General features: G+C 52.7%; 2 protein-coding genes across 2 annotated transcripts; both read left to right on the top strand.

The window, feature by feature from the left end:
• Positions 1-1,404: 1,404 nt before the first annotated feature.
• LOC120581928 (serine protease 46-like) lies at positions 1,405-10,388 on the top strand. Its single transcript, XM_039836807.1, has 5 exons — positions 1,405-1,489; positions 1,603-1,780; positions 1,935-2,194; positions 2,995-3,158; positions 10,134-10,388. The coding sequence occupies exons 1-5, from the start codon at positions 1,405-1,407 to the stop codon at positions 10,386-10,388; spliced, it is 942 nt and encodes a 313-aa protein (XP_039692741.1).
• A 1,492-nt stretch (positions 10,389-11,880) lies between these two features.
• On the top strand, positions 11,881-17,303 carry PRSS50 (serine protease 50). Its single transcript, XM_039836848.1, has 6 exons — positions 11,881-12,264; positions 12,357-12,560; positions 13,796-13,958; positions 14,933-15,216; positions 16,295-16,461; positions 16,913-17,303. The coding sequence occupies exons 1-6, from the start codon at positions 11,991-11,993 to the stop codon at positions 17,141-17,143; spliced, it is 1,323 nt and encodes a 440-aa protein (XP_039692782.1). The 5' UTR covers positions 11,881-11,990; the 3' UTR covers positions 17,144-17,303.
• Positions 17,304-17,479: the final 176 nt, after the last annotated feature.

Genomic DNA, 17,479 nt, shown 5'->3' with positions numbered 1-17,479 from the left:
TACCTGGTGCTGGCACGTGGTGCTGGCGTCCCCAGGCTGAATCCTGCAAATCCAGTGTGAGGTTTTGGGGAAGGAGGTTGGGGTCCACGTAGTCCAGGACATGGTTCTGAGGAGGGCTGCTCCCCGACACTGGGAACCCACTGAGGGCGTGGCCCACTCCTGCTCCCGAGAACTGTCACGTTTTAGGTGGTGACATTCATTCTGCAGGACCCCGGCTCCGTGGGGCCTCGGCCCTGTGAGAAAAGAAAGAGAAGCCCCTGGAAGCCCTCTCTTTCTTCCCAAAGTGGAACAGACTGTGAAACGAGGTGGCCATTCACCCACCAGAGGGTATGAGATGGGCCGGAAACGAGGCTCTCCCTTTTGGGAGAAAGAAAACAGGCCAGTACGCCATGACAGGGGCCTGGCGAGAATGGAATGGTGTGAGAGAAAGCGAGATGCAGCTCCATGGAGATGCGAGGGCTCGTGTGGGTCCCCGTGGATTCCTGGGGGAGGCCCCTGGTTGACGGTGAACGTGTCCAGCAAGGGAACCAGCCATCTACACCTGTTAGGACCAGGCGCTCTGGGACACGGGAGAATGAGCCCACACATCAATGGTTTGTGACCCTCTGAGGAATTGCTACGAGGAAGGGCCCGGCAGATGTTTCTGCGGAAGTGTATGTGTCCCCATAGATTATTAGCCTTGCCCGTTTATTGCTGCACCCCCCTCCTCTGCCATCGCAGACCCCCGCCCCCCACGGCGGGGACAAGCCTTGGTTACCGCTTTTGAGTCCCTGCTGCTCTGCTTGGCACTGCACGCTGAGCTGCTGAGCGACTTTCTGGACCTGTGCCAGTTGGGGACAATGTCAGCACACGTCCAGCTTCGCCTCTGTGATCACATGGAGCAGCTCGCTGGCCAGCCCACACTTGGCAGAAGGCTATTTCATTTGTCTTCAATCTTGGTCCCAACCTTTCCTCCTCTCAGTGAGGTCCCACCCAAGGTGGTCCAGTTCAAAAATCCCAACCTCATAACCCGCTCAGTGCGGGCTCCTTTCCTCTCCCTCCTACTCTGGGGGCCGGTGAGGGGCAGGGAGGGAAGTGACAAGCGTCTCTGCTCACTTCCTCGTATGGTCACAGAGAGGACAGCTCCAGGGCGGTGGTCCCTGAAGGCAGGCCTGGGGCTTCCACGACGTGACGTCACTGTCCATTGCTTTCTGACCACGTCGACAAGCGGCCCCGCTCACTTGTGCCCTGTCACCGATCCCTTGACTGACAGCTCACCCCTCTGATGATTCTCTCTTCTCCTTCACTCCCCCAAACCATCTGCTGTGCAAACAGGGAGAGAGGGATGAATCCTGGGGTGATGGCTGATCATAAGCCCGGGAGGGATTGTCTGGTCCCCATTGTTGGGGTCCCTCTTTATAACACATGGCACCTGCTGTCTCTGGGCCTCTGAATGTGGGAAAGGACTCTCCCTACAAGTACGTGTGGCAGTGGCTGCTTGTGACGGCTGGCAGGTGGCTCCCTCTGCCTCCGCAGTCGGCCATTCAGGGATCTGCGTGCTGCCTCTGCCGCCTGAGGGTCCACACAGGGCTGGCATGGCCCCCTCTCTACCTTTTCCCTCAGATCCCTTGTTCCAGGGCTGTGGTCAGACCAACATCTCCTGCAAGGTGGTGAAGGGGCAGCTGGTGGAGGTGGGCAAGTGGCCATGGCAGGTGAGCATCCTGTTCCTGGGCGTGTACGTCTGTGGCGGCTCCCTCATCCACCAGCAGTGGGTCCTCACGGCCGCGCACTGCTTGCAGAGGTCAGTCAGGGTGGCCGGCCGGTCCCAGGGGCTTTGCTTTCTGGCCGGGGGTGGGGGACTCTGGTGAATCTGGGGTTCTGGGAGTAAGGGCCTGGCTGGGTGGCCCGTGTCTCCCCAACCCCTCATGGCCTCACTGCTGGCAATCTGCTTGCAGGTCCATAGACCCCAAAGAGTACTCTGTGATGGTGGGCGTCCAGCACCTCCCGGAAAATGGCACTCAGCTCCCACTCTCTCGCATCGTGATTCACGAGGATTTCAACAACCTCATCTCGGAGGACATCGCCCTCCTGAAGCTCAGGGACCCCATCTTCTGGTCCCCCCTTGTCCAGCCCGTCTGCCTACCCAGCACCAAACTCAAGCCATCTATCGGAACCTTGTGCTGGACGATCGTGTGGGGACTTAAAAACAATCGAGGTGAGTGGAGGCGGGCGCAGTTTTCAAGACACTCGCCTCTTCAGAGGCAACTTCGCCACGGGCTCGTTCATTCATTCCTTCATTCACTCGCTCACTCCATCGGCAGACATTTCCAGAGCACCTGCCCCTGCCGCACACTCTCCTGACCCCTGTCGATGGGAAGGTACACGCAGTGCTCTAGTGTGAAAGACACACGTGGCCGGCATGGACCTCAGTTTCCAAAGTGAAATGGAAAGCCACGCCCTCACCTTGCAGCATGGCGGGAGATGAACCTTTCACTATGAATGGGGCTCCCTGCCTGCAGGTGGCACAACAGCCACGTCTAGGAGGAGCCGAGGCCCTGGATGGCCCTCACACACGCTTGTTACTTTGAGGCGACAATAATTTCTGGAGGTCTGCCCTCTGTCGGAGTCACTCTGGGGTTCTAGGATCTAGGAGCTTTTGTGCGGTCCTGCCTTCCAGGGGTGGCTCACTCTGGGCTCCAAGGTCTTGCCACCTTGCCAGGTAGCCATGGAGCAGTGCTCAGCCCTTCACCCTCATGGAACCTGAATTACTAGGGTCATTGCTCCTCGTCCTCCTTTGGTGCCTGGATGTCGCTCTGAGCCCCCCGGGAGATTTTGCTTAGTTTTTTTAATGAGCTTGAGCTTTTTCAAAATGCAGGCTGCAGCCGGGGCCTTTATAAACCACCACCCCACCGAATGGCCCTGCCCCCCCACCTTGGGGAATGTGGATAACCCAAAGATGGGGTTGTGCCAAATCACTGAAGGGATGGATGAGGCAGGATCTCTCTCTCTCTTTAGTGACCCCAAACGCCTCCCACAGTCTTCAGGAGGTGGCTGTCAAGATCATCAAAAATAGGATTTGCCGTCAGCGGTACCAGTTCCTCTTCTTGAAGGACCAGAGGAAGTTCATCGGGAACGACGTGCTGTGCGCCACCTCGGAATGGGGCATAGACTCTTGCCAGGTGCGGAGCGTGGGGCCCGGGGCAGGGAGGGGCTTGCAGGGTTCATGCCTGCCTTTTTATCTGGCACGGGGAGACCATAAAAAAAACCTCCTTTCCTTGGGCATCAGCTGGGGCGAAAATACTCTTTGCTTCTGTTCATGACGATGGCCGTAACGGCAGCACGTCCCAGGTCATTGGAACATGTCTGAGCATCAATCAGGCCCATGCCCGGGTCTGGGCCAGGTGCTGGCAGAACCAGGCGGCGTCATTCTGCAAGCATGCTTCCGCCTCTCGTTTCTTCTGTTCAACAGCTTTTAAGTTTTATCTGCAGTGATACGTGTGGCTCCAATTCCCTAATTAGCTCTATCTACAACATTCTCCTTTAAGAATGTGCCACAGTTGGTTCTGCCTGGCTTCCTCCTTCCAAATGCCCTAGGTAGCAGAGGGGAGATGTTTTACTTTAAATCAAGTCTAGCATCGTGATTATTGCATGGAAATAGATATTCCGATTTCTGAACTGAGATGTTTTTGTGACCATATAATTGTAGTAATTATGATATTAATTACAGGGAGCAAAATGTTCCGGTGTTGCCAAGTTTTTCACTTAGGGTCAGGGGAAGAGCTCACCTTCTAAATAAATTTTAAAGGGGCAAAGGGAGTCTAAGTAAAGATGCTCGCCGTGTTCAATGTACCATTTACACTTTCTCCTGTCCTTTGCCCACGCTTTTCTGTTAAACCACTTTTGTTTTGGTAGAGTTGTAAAAACTCTGGATTATTTATTATGTGTTGTAGTAATTAGCGGTGAAGGAACGTCATGTCTTTTTCAATTAATTTCGAGTGGTTCATAAATAAATAAATACACACACACATATGGAGAGAGAGAATATAAAACGAATATGGTAAAACATTAGCAATTAGTAATCTGGGTAAGAATATTATACTTGCAATTTATCTATAAGTCTTATATTTTTCAACATAAAAAGTTGCCAAAAAACTTTGGGAACCAGAAGTTTTAACTCTTTGTAAAATGCTTTACAATATTTTACCCTAGTTGGTCATCATTTATCTTTTTTTTGGTGTGGACGGAGAGAGAAAGAGAGAGAAAGAGAGAGAAAGAGGGAGGGCAGGAGTTAGTGTGTGTGTTATCTGGTGTGGATTTTTTCCAGTGTTATTTAAAATTTTGATGTGTTCACATTTATCATGATTTTCCTCACCGATTGTAGTTTTCGTGCCATGCTTAGAAATGTCTTTCCCACTCTAAGATCATTAAATTGTCTGTTTCTACGTGTTCTTAATTATTTAAATATTTTAATTTCGATTCATCTGAAAAGTCGAAAGAGGGAATCAGCTTTATTTTTTTACCCAAACGTTTTTCTCCCAAGGTAGCCAGTTCTGTAAAAAAAAAAAAAAAAATTATCCGAAATACTTATTTTTTTTGGCAATGAGTACACCCAATGATCACATTCCCATCTCATTATGGTCTATTTTTCTGCCCTTTGCTTTCTCGTTCCTATGCCACCACCACTCTTTTTAAAATATTGTAGCTTTATAATTCTTTTTGTACGTGGTAAGGCAAATCTTCCTTCATGATTCTTCTTTTAAAGAACTTACCTCACTGTCCTCATGTTCATTCTAATTGAACAATCTTCGTATCAAGTCCATAAGGAAATTATGGGGCAATTTTGGTGGAAATTAATACATGAATGTAGGGGAAATGCTTTTTTATTTTGCTCTGTTTCTTTATGTCCTGAAAGCAGGAATGGACAGCCCTTGTCCCTAGAGCTACTGCGTGCTGCTGCTTAAGTTTATCCCTGGGCGTTTTATATTATACCTCTGTTATGAATGATATATTTTCTTTCCTTGTATTTTCTGTTTGTGTTATATATAGATTTTTTTTATTGTATTTACTTTGTAATAATCAACCTTCTTGGATCTAGTCGATCTTTGATTTCGTAGGCCCAGACATATCATCTGTAAACAATGACAAATGTGTCTCTCTCTCTTCAGTGTGCATGCTTTTTCTTTTTTTCTTTCTTTCTTTTTTCTCTTTTTCTTTCTCTGTGTGCGATTTTTGGTTTTTTGGGTTTTGTTTTGTTTTGTTTTTTTTGCAATATCAAGAACTACATTCCAGAACAATTTCTCTGTCTTCCAGGAGACATCGTGCACCTTTGTTTTAGGTGTGTCTTTTGTAAACGGCGTAAAGTTAGACGCTATTTTTTTTTTTCCCCAACGCATCAGAGAGACTGTCCTTTGATCCATTTACCAAGAGAATGTTCTTTTTGTCCCCCTCACCTTACGATTTGGTTTGATTTATGTTCTTCCCCCACTCCACTCTTCCCCTGCAGTGGTTTAGAAGCTGTCATCTTCCATTTCATTCTGCTACGGGTCACCTCACATTTTCCTCACACATGTTTACACTAGAATCCACACCTAGACCCAACGTCCACAGCTTCCTCCTAAGCAGGGTGAGGACCTTCCCTCGCTCTCACTTTCTTCCCGTCCGTCTCCTGGACTCACCCTCTCGCAGAGAGCATCTGGGCGTTCAGCTCACTGAACTCCATCACTACAACCAAGAGTTCTGAGCTGATTCTCTTGGGCTTTCCAGGCCTACACGCCTATGAGCTGCCATTAGTAATGATCTCGCCTCTTTTTGTTCCCCATGAGTTTCACTTTCTTTGGTTACTTTGGATACGTCTCCCCCAAACCACCTGGAATTGTAGCTCTGCTTTTGCTTGCTGCCGACCTTCACGGACGTGCTGCTCACGCGGCATCAGGAAGCCCGCGGCTGTTTCGCCATCCCATCCCTCCGGGAGAGAGCCACGCCCTTCTGTTTTACGGTGGCATTTCATCTCGAGAGGGAGGGAGGGCCTCCTTCCTAAAATGAGTTTTCTGCAGCTACTGAGATGACTCTCTGCTCGAACTCAGCATGCTGGGTCAGTTCTGAGGACAGCTTGCTCACGACCATCTATATACCCTGAATGCCACGGTCATTCCCCCTGGGTCACGACATACTTTTGTGTCATGCATCTCTTGGATTTGGGTTAATAATATCTTTTTTTTTCAGAACCTTTTTAATTTATTTATTTATCCAACAGACACCCTGTGCTGGGGGCTCTGGGCCCGGCACAGGGTGACGTTGGAGCACGGTCCAGAAACGGTACTGGTCTAGGAATGAGCAGTCCAGTGCGGCACAATCCACATGGCCTTTGGCTTTTGTCTTGTTTTCTTCTTCCGGTGAGGCTGGGCTCCATTTTAAGGTGTGTCGAGGAAGGCACCTCCTCTGCCAAGTTACAGAATCAAGACTTGCTTCACAAATGTACCATATTCCGGGACATTTGAACTAACATAGAGTATCTACTTCTTGAATGCTGGATAAAAGTCGCCTATGAAACCACGTGGGCTCGTTTTCCTTTGAGGGCTAGTTTTGGGGCAATATTTTAAGTTGCCCATGGTTATTGGACTTACAGGATTTATTTACATTTTCTTAGAAATTATTCACTTCATCCAGAATTTAAATCCATATAGAGGAAGTTATACACATTCTTCAGATTCTGAGAAAGTATATTCTCTCTGGAGGTGGTTCTAATCTCTTTTCTCTTCAGATCACAAAGTATTTGCATTTTCCTTCTCTTTCTGTTTTTCTCGGTAAGACTTACAAGGTGCTTATCTATTTTGTTGTTTTTTAAAAAAACAAGCTATTGATTTCATTCCTCCAGCCTATGATTTTCCTGCTTTCTAATGCACGAATTATCTTCTTTTTGTCTTTATTAATTCCTTTTCAAGTCTCTTGAGCTGAATGTGCAGTGATAAAGAATTGATGATAATAACGAATAATTTATTTTCAGTCTCTCTTGTTTGATATTAAAAGTATTTAGACCGGGACTCTTCTGTGTGTCATTCAGGCCCACAACCCATGGGCTTTGCGAGATGCAATGTTATCTTTCTACGCTCTAACTATAGATTTTAATTCTGTTTTTACTTTCATATTTTTGAAAGTTATTATTTGTTTTCCTTTGATGCAGTGGCTCACATCCTGTTATTGGGTTCTGGTTTTATTTCATAGATTTGAATGTCCACCTACGAGATTTTCTCTCTCTCTCTTTCTCTCTCTCTCTGTCTCTTCTCTATTTTCTCTCTGAGTTCTCCTTTTCTCTGAGATCCCTGTGTTCAGTTAACCATATCTCTCAGGTAAGGCCCCTCACGCTACCATCACTAGCTTGATTATCTTGGCTTGATTTTCCCTCCTCATCTTCCATTTCTTCTCCCTGCAAAAGGCTCCTACTCCGATCTGTTTAATAATGACTTTAAAGATGTCTATATCTTTGAAAAATACATAGCGTTGCTATACGTGTATTTTAGTTTGCATAAATGGTACTGTGCTACACATCTCCCTCTGCCCTCGACCCCTTTTTGTTTGCTGAGGAGCGAATCCACATGAAGTGGCTTTATTCTTTCAAGTCATTGCCCCCACCCACGTGTGCTGTATGTCAAATCTTCTTCCCTACCCCAAACATCATTTTGAGTAAAGCCTGTAATTATCCTCACCCATCTTCTGCCTTTGGCACCCTTGGGGGATGGGGTTCCTGCCTCTCCAAACTATCGAGGAGCTGGAGACTGGGTGATCCAGACATAGAAACCCACGAATCTCTTTTCACTCTTTTTCTCTGCTTAATTTTCAGGGTTTCCTTAGAGATGCTAAATATTGACCTCTAGTTGGTTTTAGACAGAGCAAATGCCCTCTCTTAATTCATTGTTTATCTTCAATGAAAGTTGATTTCCTTCACCAAACAGATGGTCTTGATGTAATTAAGCCGAACACATGTCCACTCTTCAGGTTTGGGTTTTGAGTCTTATTTGAAAACATATGCTTCATCCCAAGTCATAAACTCATGGCCCTACATGTTTTTACTTAGCTTTATCTTTTCAACTTTTTACAATTTCGGATTTTTTTCTATCTCTGGAGCTGTGTCGCGATAGGATCCAACTTCATTTTTCTCCATCGTTTTCCATACTGTCTACAACAGAGACTTCCTGTCCCACAGATGTGACACTTTCTGGAGCCTGTGTGAAGTCTCCTCACATGCAGGCATCACACACGTTGGCTCTCCCCCGCACCCCTGGTCTATTTTTCTCTTTCTATGCAACTACCACAGTTTCTATAACTACAGTTGGGAAATAGATCGAACTCTCTGGTAGGTCAAGTCTGCCCCCTGCCCGACTCTCCAATTTGCCCTTCTTTCTAAATCTGTCACAGAATTCATGGACTGTTACCTTTCAGTATTGATTTTAGAATCAGATTATCAAGGTCCTAAAAAAGTCCTGCTGGCATTTTGTTGGGAATAGCTTGAACTTTAGAGATGGATGTAAGAAGAACTGACATCGAATAGAGACAAAAATATTTATAAAATATGTCTGGAGAAGAAAGGACAACAGAACCAACACTCCTGCCTCCACCACCAGGCTGATGAAGTGGTGCATAGCCAGGAGCTGTGAAGCTTCTAGGTGATAATCCCCTGAATCTCGTGCTGTGAGGGCTCTGATTCTGCTCTAGATTTTTTTTTGCTAGTTGGCTTTGGTTCATGGTTCCTCACTGTCACTGGGTACGGAATCACGTTTTCAGAGCGAGGACCTGTTCTTTGGGGGTTTCTCTGTGGGAATTCTCTAAAGCATGGCTTGAAAAAAGCATGTCCTTTAGACAGAATCTATGTTTGTATCTGCCAGATACCTGGGTGGATGACCAACCCAGGACCACTTTAAACAAAGTGTTTGGCTTGGGTTTTTTTTGAACCATCCAGACTGTATGAGTTCACATTGCAAGTTCACATGTGGGTGGGTGTTGCCTGTTGGTCCTCGCTCGAAAGGTGTGGTCCTTTTTTTTGGTTGTGTAGCTTCCTGCAGGAGGTTTCCTCTTAGAACCCCCTCCTCGGGCAACGTTGGGTTTTGCCTTTTGTATCCTGCATCCATAAACAAGGCTGTGAACACCGAAGCTCACGATCACTGGGTTTGGCGAATGGCCTTGGGACAAAAGCCATCTCTCAGATTTTGCTGACAGTGTTTTGGGTTTCAGCCCTTTCTTGGATTTTAGACTCAGCAGAGCCTTTATTTTCTTGCCAGCTCACCCATGCATCTAAAAAATCTTACATATTTAGTTATCTTCAACAAAGTAGGGCGGGGTAGCAAGTCTTCCAAACTATAGGAAGCTAAATGCTGAGAACTGATATTTTTACATTGTTTTAAGTTGTCTCACCTAAAAACAGTGGTATATTTGTATATTCATCTAGGTCTGCTTTTATGTTTTTAGTTTTATTATTTTTTCTTGAAGTGTCTTTATGCACTCTTCATTAGATTATGTCCTATAAATCTTAGTTTGCATTCCTTTTGAAAAAATTTCTATCTATATCTATGTCTATATGTCCATATGTCCATGTCCATATCCATATCCATATCTATAGAGAGAACTGTTTTTCTGTGTTTTTAATTTATAAAACTTTTCAACAATACAGAAGAGTGGAAAGAAAGTTTTTAAAAGAAATCACAAACCCACCATCAGCAGAAATAACAGCTGTTGCCTTTTGATCTGTGCTGTTGCAAACAGTATTCTTATACATGCACCTGCTTTGCACAAATGGAATAGGGGGTAGGTTTGCATTTCAAATAGCTCACTCTGCAGCCGGATGGAAGGAAAGGCGAAGGTCAAGGGCAACACCTTGGAGGCCTACCAGGATTTAAGGGGAGGGTAGAGGAAGGGGACCAGGGAGTTACAGTCGGAGAGTTAGCAGGAGATGAAGAGAGAGGCCGGTGTGGCCCCGAGCTCGGGCCCCAGTGCAGAGCTTCCATGTCCCAGGACAGGTTTGTAGCCAGGCCTCCTCATCAGGGACAGCAGAGGCTGGACGCAACTCATACTAAGGATATGGCCCGGGAGGGAGTGAATTGGTCCGGGGCCTGCAGTGAGGCCTCCTGCTGCCTCCCTTACGCCTCCCTCCCTCCCCTGCACAGGGTAACTCTGGCAGCTCCATGGTCTGCCAGGTGAACAACACCTGGGTGCAGATGGGGGTGGTCAGTTGGATCTTTAGCTGCAACCAGCACAGCTTCCCTGGCATCTACACCAGCACTGCCCACTTCACCCACTGGATCAAGAAGCGGGTCGCCGACATGAGATTCGTCAGTCGGGCTCACCCCGCCTTCCGGAGCCCGGTCTTCCTCACTGGCTACACGCTGCTGGTCTCCTTGGGCTCCCTGTGGCTCCTGTGAGTGGTGTTTCCAGGGCAGTCACTCTCTGCCCTAAGGAGAAGCAGAGACTGGCCACGGGCAGGACATGGGGGCAGAGTGCCCCTGGGGCGGAGCCCAGAGCTGCCGTGTTTTCAGTTGTTCAATAAAGATGCTCTTGAACCTTGTGCCACTGAAATCATCTTTCTTGTTGGCTTTGGTGGGAACCCTTCAGAGCATCCGCCACCCCCGAGGGCCTGGCTGTCCTCCCCTGATGGTGTCACTCGTGCTGTGCACCACCCTGTCCGAAATGCACTTTCCTCCTGGGGCCCTGTGACCCCAGTCCCTGCTTCATCACCCCGGCACTCTGGCAATCCCTAGGGCCCCATAGCCCACCCCTGGGTCTCCCGCCCAGTTTCCCTCAGGCCTTCCTGCGGGGGGTTGGCCTCTTTCCAAGACAGCCACCATGACCAGACCTGCACTTGTGAACCTCATTCCAGAACCTGGGGGCCTCTCCCCTGCCCTCATGTCTCCCTAAGAGTCCATAGAAACTGACCAGTTCCTCTTCCTTCCTGGCAGAGCTGGGTGATGACAGAGAGTGGGGGGAGGGCAAGGCACGGTGCCTGCTCGGATGAACTGTGTGAACTGCGCCCTGAGCTCCTGGACTGCCTCGGGGACCTCCATGGGACTCCGGAGAGCAAGGACAGGCTGGCCCAAACTAGCCAGACTGAGGGGGCAGAGTCCTGCCCTGTGTGTGTGTGTGTGTGTGTGTGTGTGTGTGTGTGTGGTGGCGCTGGAGTGGGGGGCTCCAGACCTGGTGGGCCTCAGGCTCACAGCAGCCAGCTACCCCTGCCCTACAGGTCCCAGACACGTAGTGGGTGTGATGTTCTGTCTTCCCAGAGACTGGAGCCCTGAACAGCCAGCCTGAGCGTCTCTGTAAGGCAGCAGGCCCTGGCAAAGGTTAGAACCTCCTGGTTTGATTTAACTTTGACTATCTTTTTTTTAGGTACAATTTTCCAACAGCTTTGAACCAAAGCTTCTCATAGGCTTTCCCCACACTACTTTTTAAATGCATTATTCGTCTATGTCACCAAGGCATCAACTCTTCCCCATGTTCCAACATAAAATGTGGCCTTCTGCTCCCAGAAAGGCCTGATGGTTACCATCACTCTTCCTCTGTGAGTAAAAACCTCACCTGTGCCACATCCCCATCTTTCCTAAGCAGACAGACCTGTAAGGGGAGGGTATTTGCTGAATGGGGTTGGATTGAGGAGGTGGGGAACACTGCGTAAAATTACGCAACCTTCAAAAATCTTTACTGAAAACTTTTCAATCTGTTTAATTTCAGGGCCCCACAGTAGTTACCTCCTCACAGGCTGGAGGGAACAGGAAGGAGGCGGGCACTTGAAAATCCTGGATGCCGCCGCCCCCGGGGGACAGGGCCATCTCATCAAGGGTGATATGGAGGCAGGAACCAGCCCAGGGCAGTGGGCTGCAGGAGCAAGGAGGCAAAGGAACTGGCGAGGTGAGTTAAGGGCTCCAGGAAACCTTTTGGCCAAATGGAGTGAAGAAACCAGGGGGGCAGAAACATGGCCAGAAACAGGGCAGTCGGCGGGCGCCCTCAGGCCGGACCCCGGGCTGGCAGATATGAGGCCGGTCGCTAGGGGCGCCCTCGCGGGCCCGACACCAGGAGCACTATCCCGGGTGGCCGCTGGGGGGCGCCACGCAGGCCGGGACCTGGGGCATCTGCACACCAGAAGCCATTGCCCGCAGCCAGTGGGGGGCGCTGTCGCGAGAGGAGCTCTGAGGCACAGTCGCTGCTACCCCAGGATGGAGCCCTGGTGCCGGACACCTGCCCCCTCCGTGGACCAGGCCGTTCTGCTGCGGCTGCTGCTGCTGCTGCTACTGCTGAGGCCAGCAAGTGAGCCCGCCCTCCCGCCTCGTCCTCCCCCAGCCTCCCCAGCCCTGCTGTCCGCCGCTGACACGCCGCTGACCTTCTCTGTCCTTCCACAGGTTGCTTGAGCTCAACCGTTGCCCCCGGAGCACTGTCCTCAGCTGCTCCCACTAACCCTGGCACCCTCTGTGCGCCTGGTGCCGCCTGCCACTCAGGGGGGCCTCATGTCCCCCAGCAAACCCCCACCACTCAGATGCCTCTGACCTTGACCCAGATGTCACAGAGTCCTGTCTCTCAAGCCGGCATTAACTTATCTCCCAAAGGTGAGTACTGTGGACTCCATGAGAGGGCAGGGGGGAGGAGAGTTTGTGTTGGAGTCTTCAAAACCTTTGATCCCTGGGGACAGAAGAGACAGAGGCAGAAGGGGTAGAGGGAGTGGGAAGAGACCTGCCTTTCCTCGCATCCTGGTGAGGTAGGAGGCACAGAAATTCAGAGGATCCTGGGGTGGGCTACATCTTCCCACTTCCCTGAACTTGCTGTGGGGCCTGTCACCTCTCCACTGGGCCCAGGCTCTGCCCAGCCTTCTCTTGGCCCTGGCTCCCAGCCGAGGACTGGGGGATCTCCAGTATAGCTTTCAGAGAGCCCTCCTGCGCATGTCTTGGGGGCGCACATGCAAGCCTTGTCTTGAGCGGCGGCTTTGAGCAGCGGCTTTCAAGAACGTTGAACTGAGACCCACGTGGAACTCAGTGCACGCAATTGAACTGCCACGGACAGTGGCACACACAGGACCAAGAGCACGCTGCCGTGCATGCCATTTCTTCTCCCTCACCAGCCGTTCTAAACGCTGGCCGTGGCCCACTTAACGCTGGCTTCATGAGCCAATAATCGATTTGGAAAACACTTGGGCGTGGGACTCTGGCGCGATGCTGGCTGTGTGCGCCTGGGCTTGTAAATCTTTTCCCAAGTGTCTGCAGCCACTTGGTCGAAGGCAGTAATCCTCACCAAGGCTTGGCAGCAGAGACGTTTAGTTTCGCCCTGCAGGTGTGTGGAGTGAGGCCCCACTGGGATGTAAGCCCGCGCTTCCCTGAGGACTGAAGGGGCTCTGTGTGGTCTGCTGCTGGGGCTTCTTCCCCGGGCCGGGTCTGTTCATGCTCGTGGATCATTTTCCTGTTAGGTCATCTGCCTTTCTCTCACTGAATCACAGGAGGGGGTTTCCAGAGAAGGGAGAGGGATCTGCCTGGGCCATAATAAGGGGAACCAGATGTGAAGGGTCTTGCCAGAGCTGAGGGGCCAGGATGGAGGGGCAGGCTGGCCGGCTGGGAATGCTCTGGGTGGGGCCCGAGCAGTGGCACCAGGGAGAAGAAAACTCGGGGAGCGCTGAGGCTGGAGACCCCGACAGCGTCATTACATGACGACCCGTGGGAAAGAAGAATCACCGGATAGGTGCCAGTCAGAGCCTAGAGAGGTGGGAGGTCAGGCTGAGGGGAGGGAGCGTAAGGTGCCATGGATGTGTCTGGAAGGGCCACCCCCCTCATCAGCCTTCTGCCTTCCTCCTCAGGCTGTGGCATGTCCTATGAGTTTGACCCCACCCTCAGGGACCCAGCGTCCAAGGTTCGGCGGTGGCCATGGATGGTCAGTGTGCAGGCCAACGGCACACATATCTGTGCAGGAGCCCTCATCGCCTCCCGGTGGGTGCTGACCGTGGCCCACTGCCTGATCCAGTGAGTTGGGGCCGAGGCGGGCAGGCGGAAAGGCATTTGGAGCCACTGGGAGGCCCGGTCGTTTGCCAGCTTGCTTGTCAGTAGCAGCCCCGGCCCCAGCCTCACCCCGGCTCCGAGCAGGCCGGGGCTGAGTTCTACAGATTTTCTACAGGAACTAGGAGCTTGCTGCCCTCTCGTGACCTCTCAGTCCTGTGCAGTCTTCCTCAGAGAGGCACCGGGGACTCGTAAGCCGTCGTCCCAGCCTCCTTCCTCCCATCCACAGAAAGAAGGTTCTAATTCGTTCATTCCCCGCCCTTTGCTTCACTTACTCGCTCCTTCTCTCATTCAACTGAAAGCTTTTGACAGTCGTTTGAAGCCAGGTGCTGGCCTGGGCACTGGGGACAGAGAGGGGACACGTCACTCCTCTCAGGTTGCTGGGGAAGACAGACAAGGAGAAAGATGTTCACAGGGGAGTCTGGTCGGTGTGGGGACAACAGAAAGGGTGTGCCCATGTTCCCAGGCCAGGGGGGTGGCTGGCCCGAGGGTGACCGGTGGAGAAGCACACTCTGAGCCTAAGAATCTGCACGGAGACTCCAGGGGCATGCTGGGAAAGGAGGCTGGAGGGTGAGGCCAGGCCTGATTGCACGGGACCTGTCGCTGCCAGGGCTTGGCGCAGGGCGCTGGACAGAGTCCAGAGTTTGGAACCAGAGACACGTTGGTCAGCATCCCAGCTCCACTACTTTCTGGCTGTGTAGCCTTCAGCTGGTCACTGGGCTTCTCTGAGCCTCAGTTTCCCCTCCATGAAATGAAGGGTGTCGTGAGGACACGCCACACTGCGTGCAGGACCCCGCTCACGTGTGTCGTGAGGAGGACTCGGCTCCGAGGGCTGGAAGTGGGGGGCGGCCTGCCCGGGTTTGCGAAGGGTGCGGCAGTGGCGTGGAGGCTGGGGCGTGGGGCCCGGAGCTGATGGCAGACTCCCCTCGCGATTTGCCTAGGGACGACGTTATCTATTCAGTGCGGGTGGGGAGCCCCTGGATCAACCAGACAGCTCAGACGACCTCCGATGTCCCAGTGCGCCGGCTCATTGTGAACAGCCGGTTCCAGTCTCGTCGGTACTGGTCCTGGGTCGGCAAGGCCAACAACATCGGCCTCCTCCAGCTCGAGCGGTCACTCAAGTACAGCGAGTACGTCTGGCCCATCTGCCTGCCCGGCCTTGACTACGAGCTGAAGGACTACTCCGTCTGCACTGTGATGGGCTGGGGACTCCCCAGGGTTGATGGTGAGTTGGGGCAGAGGACCTGGGCGCAGGCTGGGGTGTGCCAGGGACAGACGTCTCTGAGACACCATCCCCAGGGGCCCTCTGTCCGGGACCTTCCCATCAGGCTGGTCTCAGTGTGAGTATGTCATGGCCATTCAGGCCTCAGGGGACCCAGATGGCCCAAGAACCCGCAGGCCCAGGCCAAAGCATGTAAACAGGACTTCCTTGATGGCAGACGGGCACAGGAATCTCTCGCTGTCTGCACGTAGCCCCAGGGCACCCGTAACTTGAAGCAGAACGTGGGGAGTGCGAGGAGCCAGGTTCTGGCTGCCCCTCCCCGCAGCGGCCCTCGATCCCACGTCGTTCCAGTTTGGGAGCGAGGCCCACAGAGCAGGAGTGTTGTCCCTGGCCATCCACGGGTCCGTTTCCTTACGAGCTCCAGGAATGTCCACTCATTGGGGACCCTTATCCTTTCCCATTAGAGACGTACCCTTTCCTGTAGCTTCACACAGCCTACTTGCCCCCAAACAGCCTACGGGGACACCAGCCCAGGGTGGGCCGGGGAGGGGTGGCTTTTTCTTTTCCCTGCCTTGGCCTGTCTGGGGAATGGCTGAGAATGGTCAGAAGTCTCCTGTCCCCCAGGAGCTCAGGCTGGGGACAGAGACAGGAGGAGGCTTGTGGAGTAAGCACTGCCTGGGGCCCATGGAGGGCCATCTGGGCAAACCCAGGGGAGGAAGAGGCCTCTGGGGAGGGCTTGAGAAGGAGGGATCTGGGCCGGAGAGGAGTGTGGGAGCGCGGGGGATAGAAGGTGCCGAGGGGGGAAGGGACCCAGGGGGTCGGACTTTGCGGGAAGAGAGGCCAGGTCCAGCAAGGCCAGACGGTGGGCGGCCTGCTCCGAGGTCTCTGCATCGAGGCGTGGGTGAGAGGTGTCCGCTGGAGTGGCAGGTGGGCTGAGCCCGGAGCGTCCTCCAGGGCTGTTGTGTGGCGGGTGGATGAGGCCGGGGGAGAGGGCAGGAGCAAAGGGCGGTGGCACACAAGGCCGGCGGCAGTGGGCAGCAGGGAAACCACCACGCCCGAATGGGGGGTACCCATCCCACAGGCAGATGGCCCCAGTTCCGGACCATTCAAGAGAAGGAAGTCACCATCCTGAACAACAAGGAGTGTGACAACTTCTACCACAAATTCACCAAAATCTCCTCACTGATTCGGATCATCAACTCCCAGATGATTTGTGCGAAGGACACCCACAGGGAACAGTTCTGCTACGTGAGCACCTGTCCCCTCGTTCACTCACCTCCAAGGCACCCAGCCAGGAGTGCAAAATAGCATGGGGGGGTGGGGGGAGGAAGGAGAGGAGGAGAGAGGGGAGGGGGGTGAGCAGGGGTGACTGAGCAGGAAGATGGGGAGGGAGACAGGATGGGAGGAAAGACAGTTGGGGTGAAGAAAGCAATGGGAGCAGGGGATGGAGGGTGGAATGAGGGAGGAGGATGGGGGTGCTGGGAAGATGCAGGGTGTGGAAGGGAGGGGGGCGGAGAGAGACGGGAGAGAGACCCCTCTGAGGGAGATCTCCTAGGTGTGGTCACCTCTCAGCTCTGCGACACTCGGGGCCTGTAGAGATGGCGCGAGGGCACCCTCCTTGGCCCAGAGCCGCGTCTCGTGTCCCCCAGGCCTTGTCTGGCCTCCCTGACATAGCCTGTTCTTGTGCCCCTTCCCGCAGGAGATAAGTGGGGAGCCCTTGGCCTGTCCTGTGGAGAACACGTGGTACCTGGTGGGAATGGTGACCTGGGGCCCAGGCTGCAAGCACAGCGAGGCCCCACCCATCTACCTGCGGGTCTCCGCTTACCAGCCCTGGATCTGGGACAGCATCAGTGGGCAGGCCCCTCCAGCCCTGTCCTGGGCCCTGCTCCTGGCACTGCCGCTGCCCCTCGGCCTCCTCGCCGCCCGCTGACACACTTGGCCCATCCCTGGGGCGCCTCCCTTGCCCAGCCCCTCCTCACCCCCATGTCTAAAATGCTACAGGTGTAGCCCCTCCGACCCTGCAAGGCAGGGCAGAGACTAGGTGCTCCATTAAACATCTCTCTTCCCCATGTGGCCTCCTTCCTGGGCCTCGGGGGGCCCCTCGCTCCCTGAGCCTGCTCCAGTGGGAGGTGGGTGAACCAAACTGAGGGGTGAGGGGTGCAGGATGGGGACTCTAGGTGCTGGCGAGCGCAGAGGCCCGGGATCTGCCTCCCCCAGGGGCTTGCGGTGGCTCCTGCAGAAGGGAGAGAGTGTGTATGGGGATGAT

The sequence above is a fragment of the Pteropus medius genome, unplaced genomic scaffold (assembly GCF_902729225.1).
Source record: "Pteropus medius unplaced genomic scaffold, Ma_sr-lr_union100, whole genome shotgun sequence".
Taxonomy (NCBI): domain Eukaryota; kingdom Metazoa; phylum Chordata; class Mammalia; order Chiroptera; family Pteropodidae; genus Pteropus; species Pteropus medius.
This window is presented reverse-complemented; position numbering and strand designations above follow the sequence as displayed.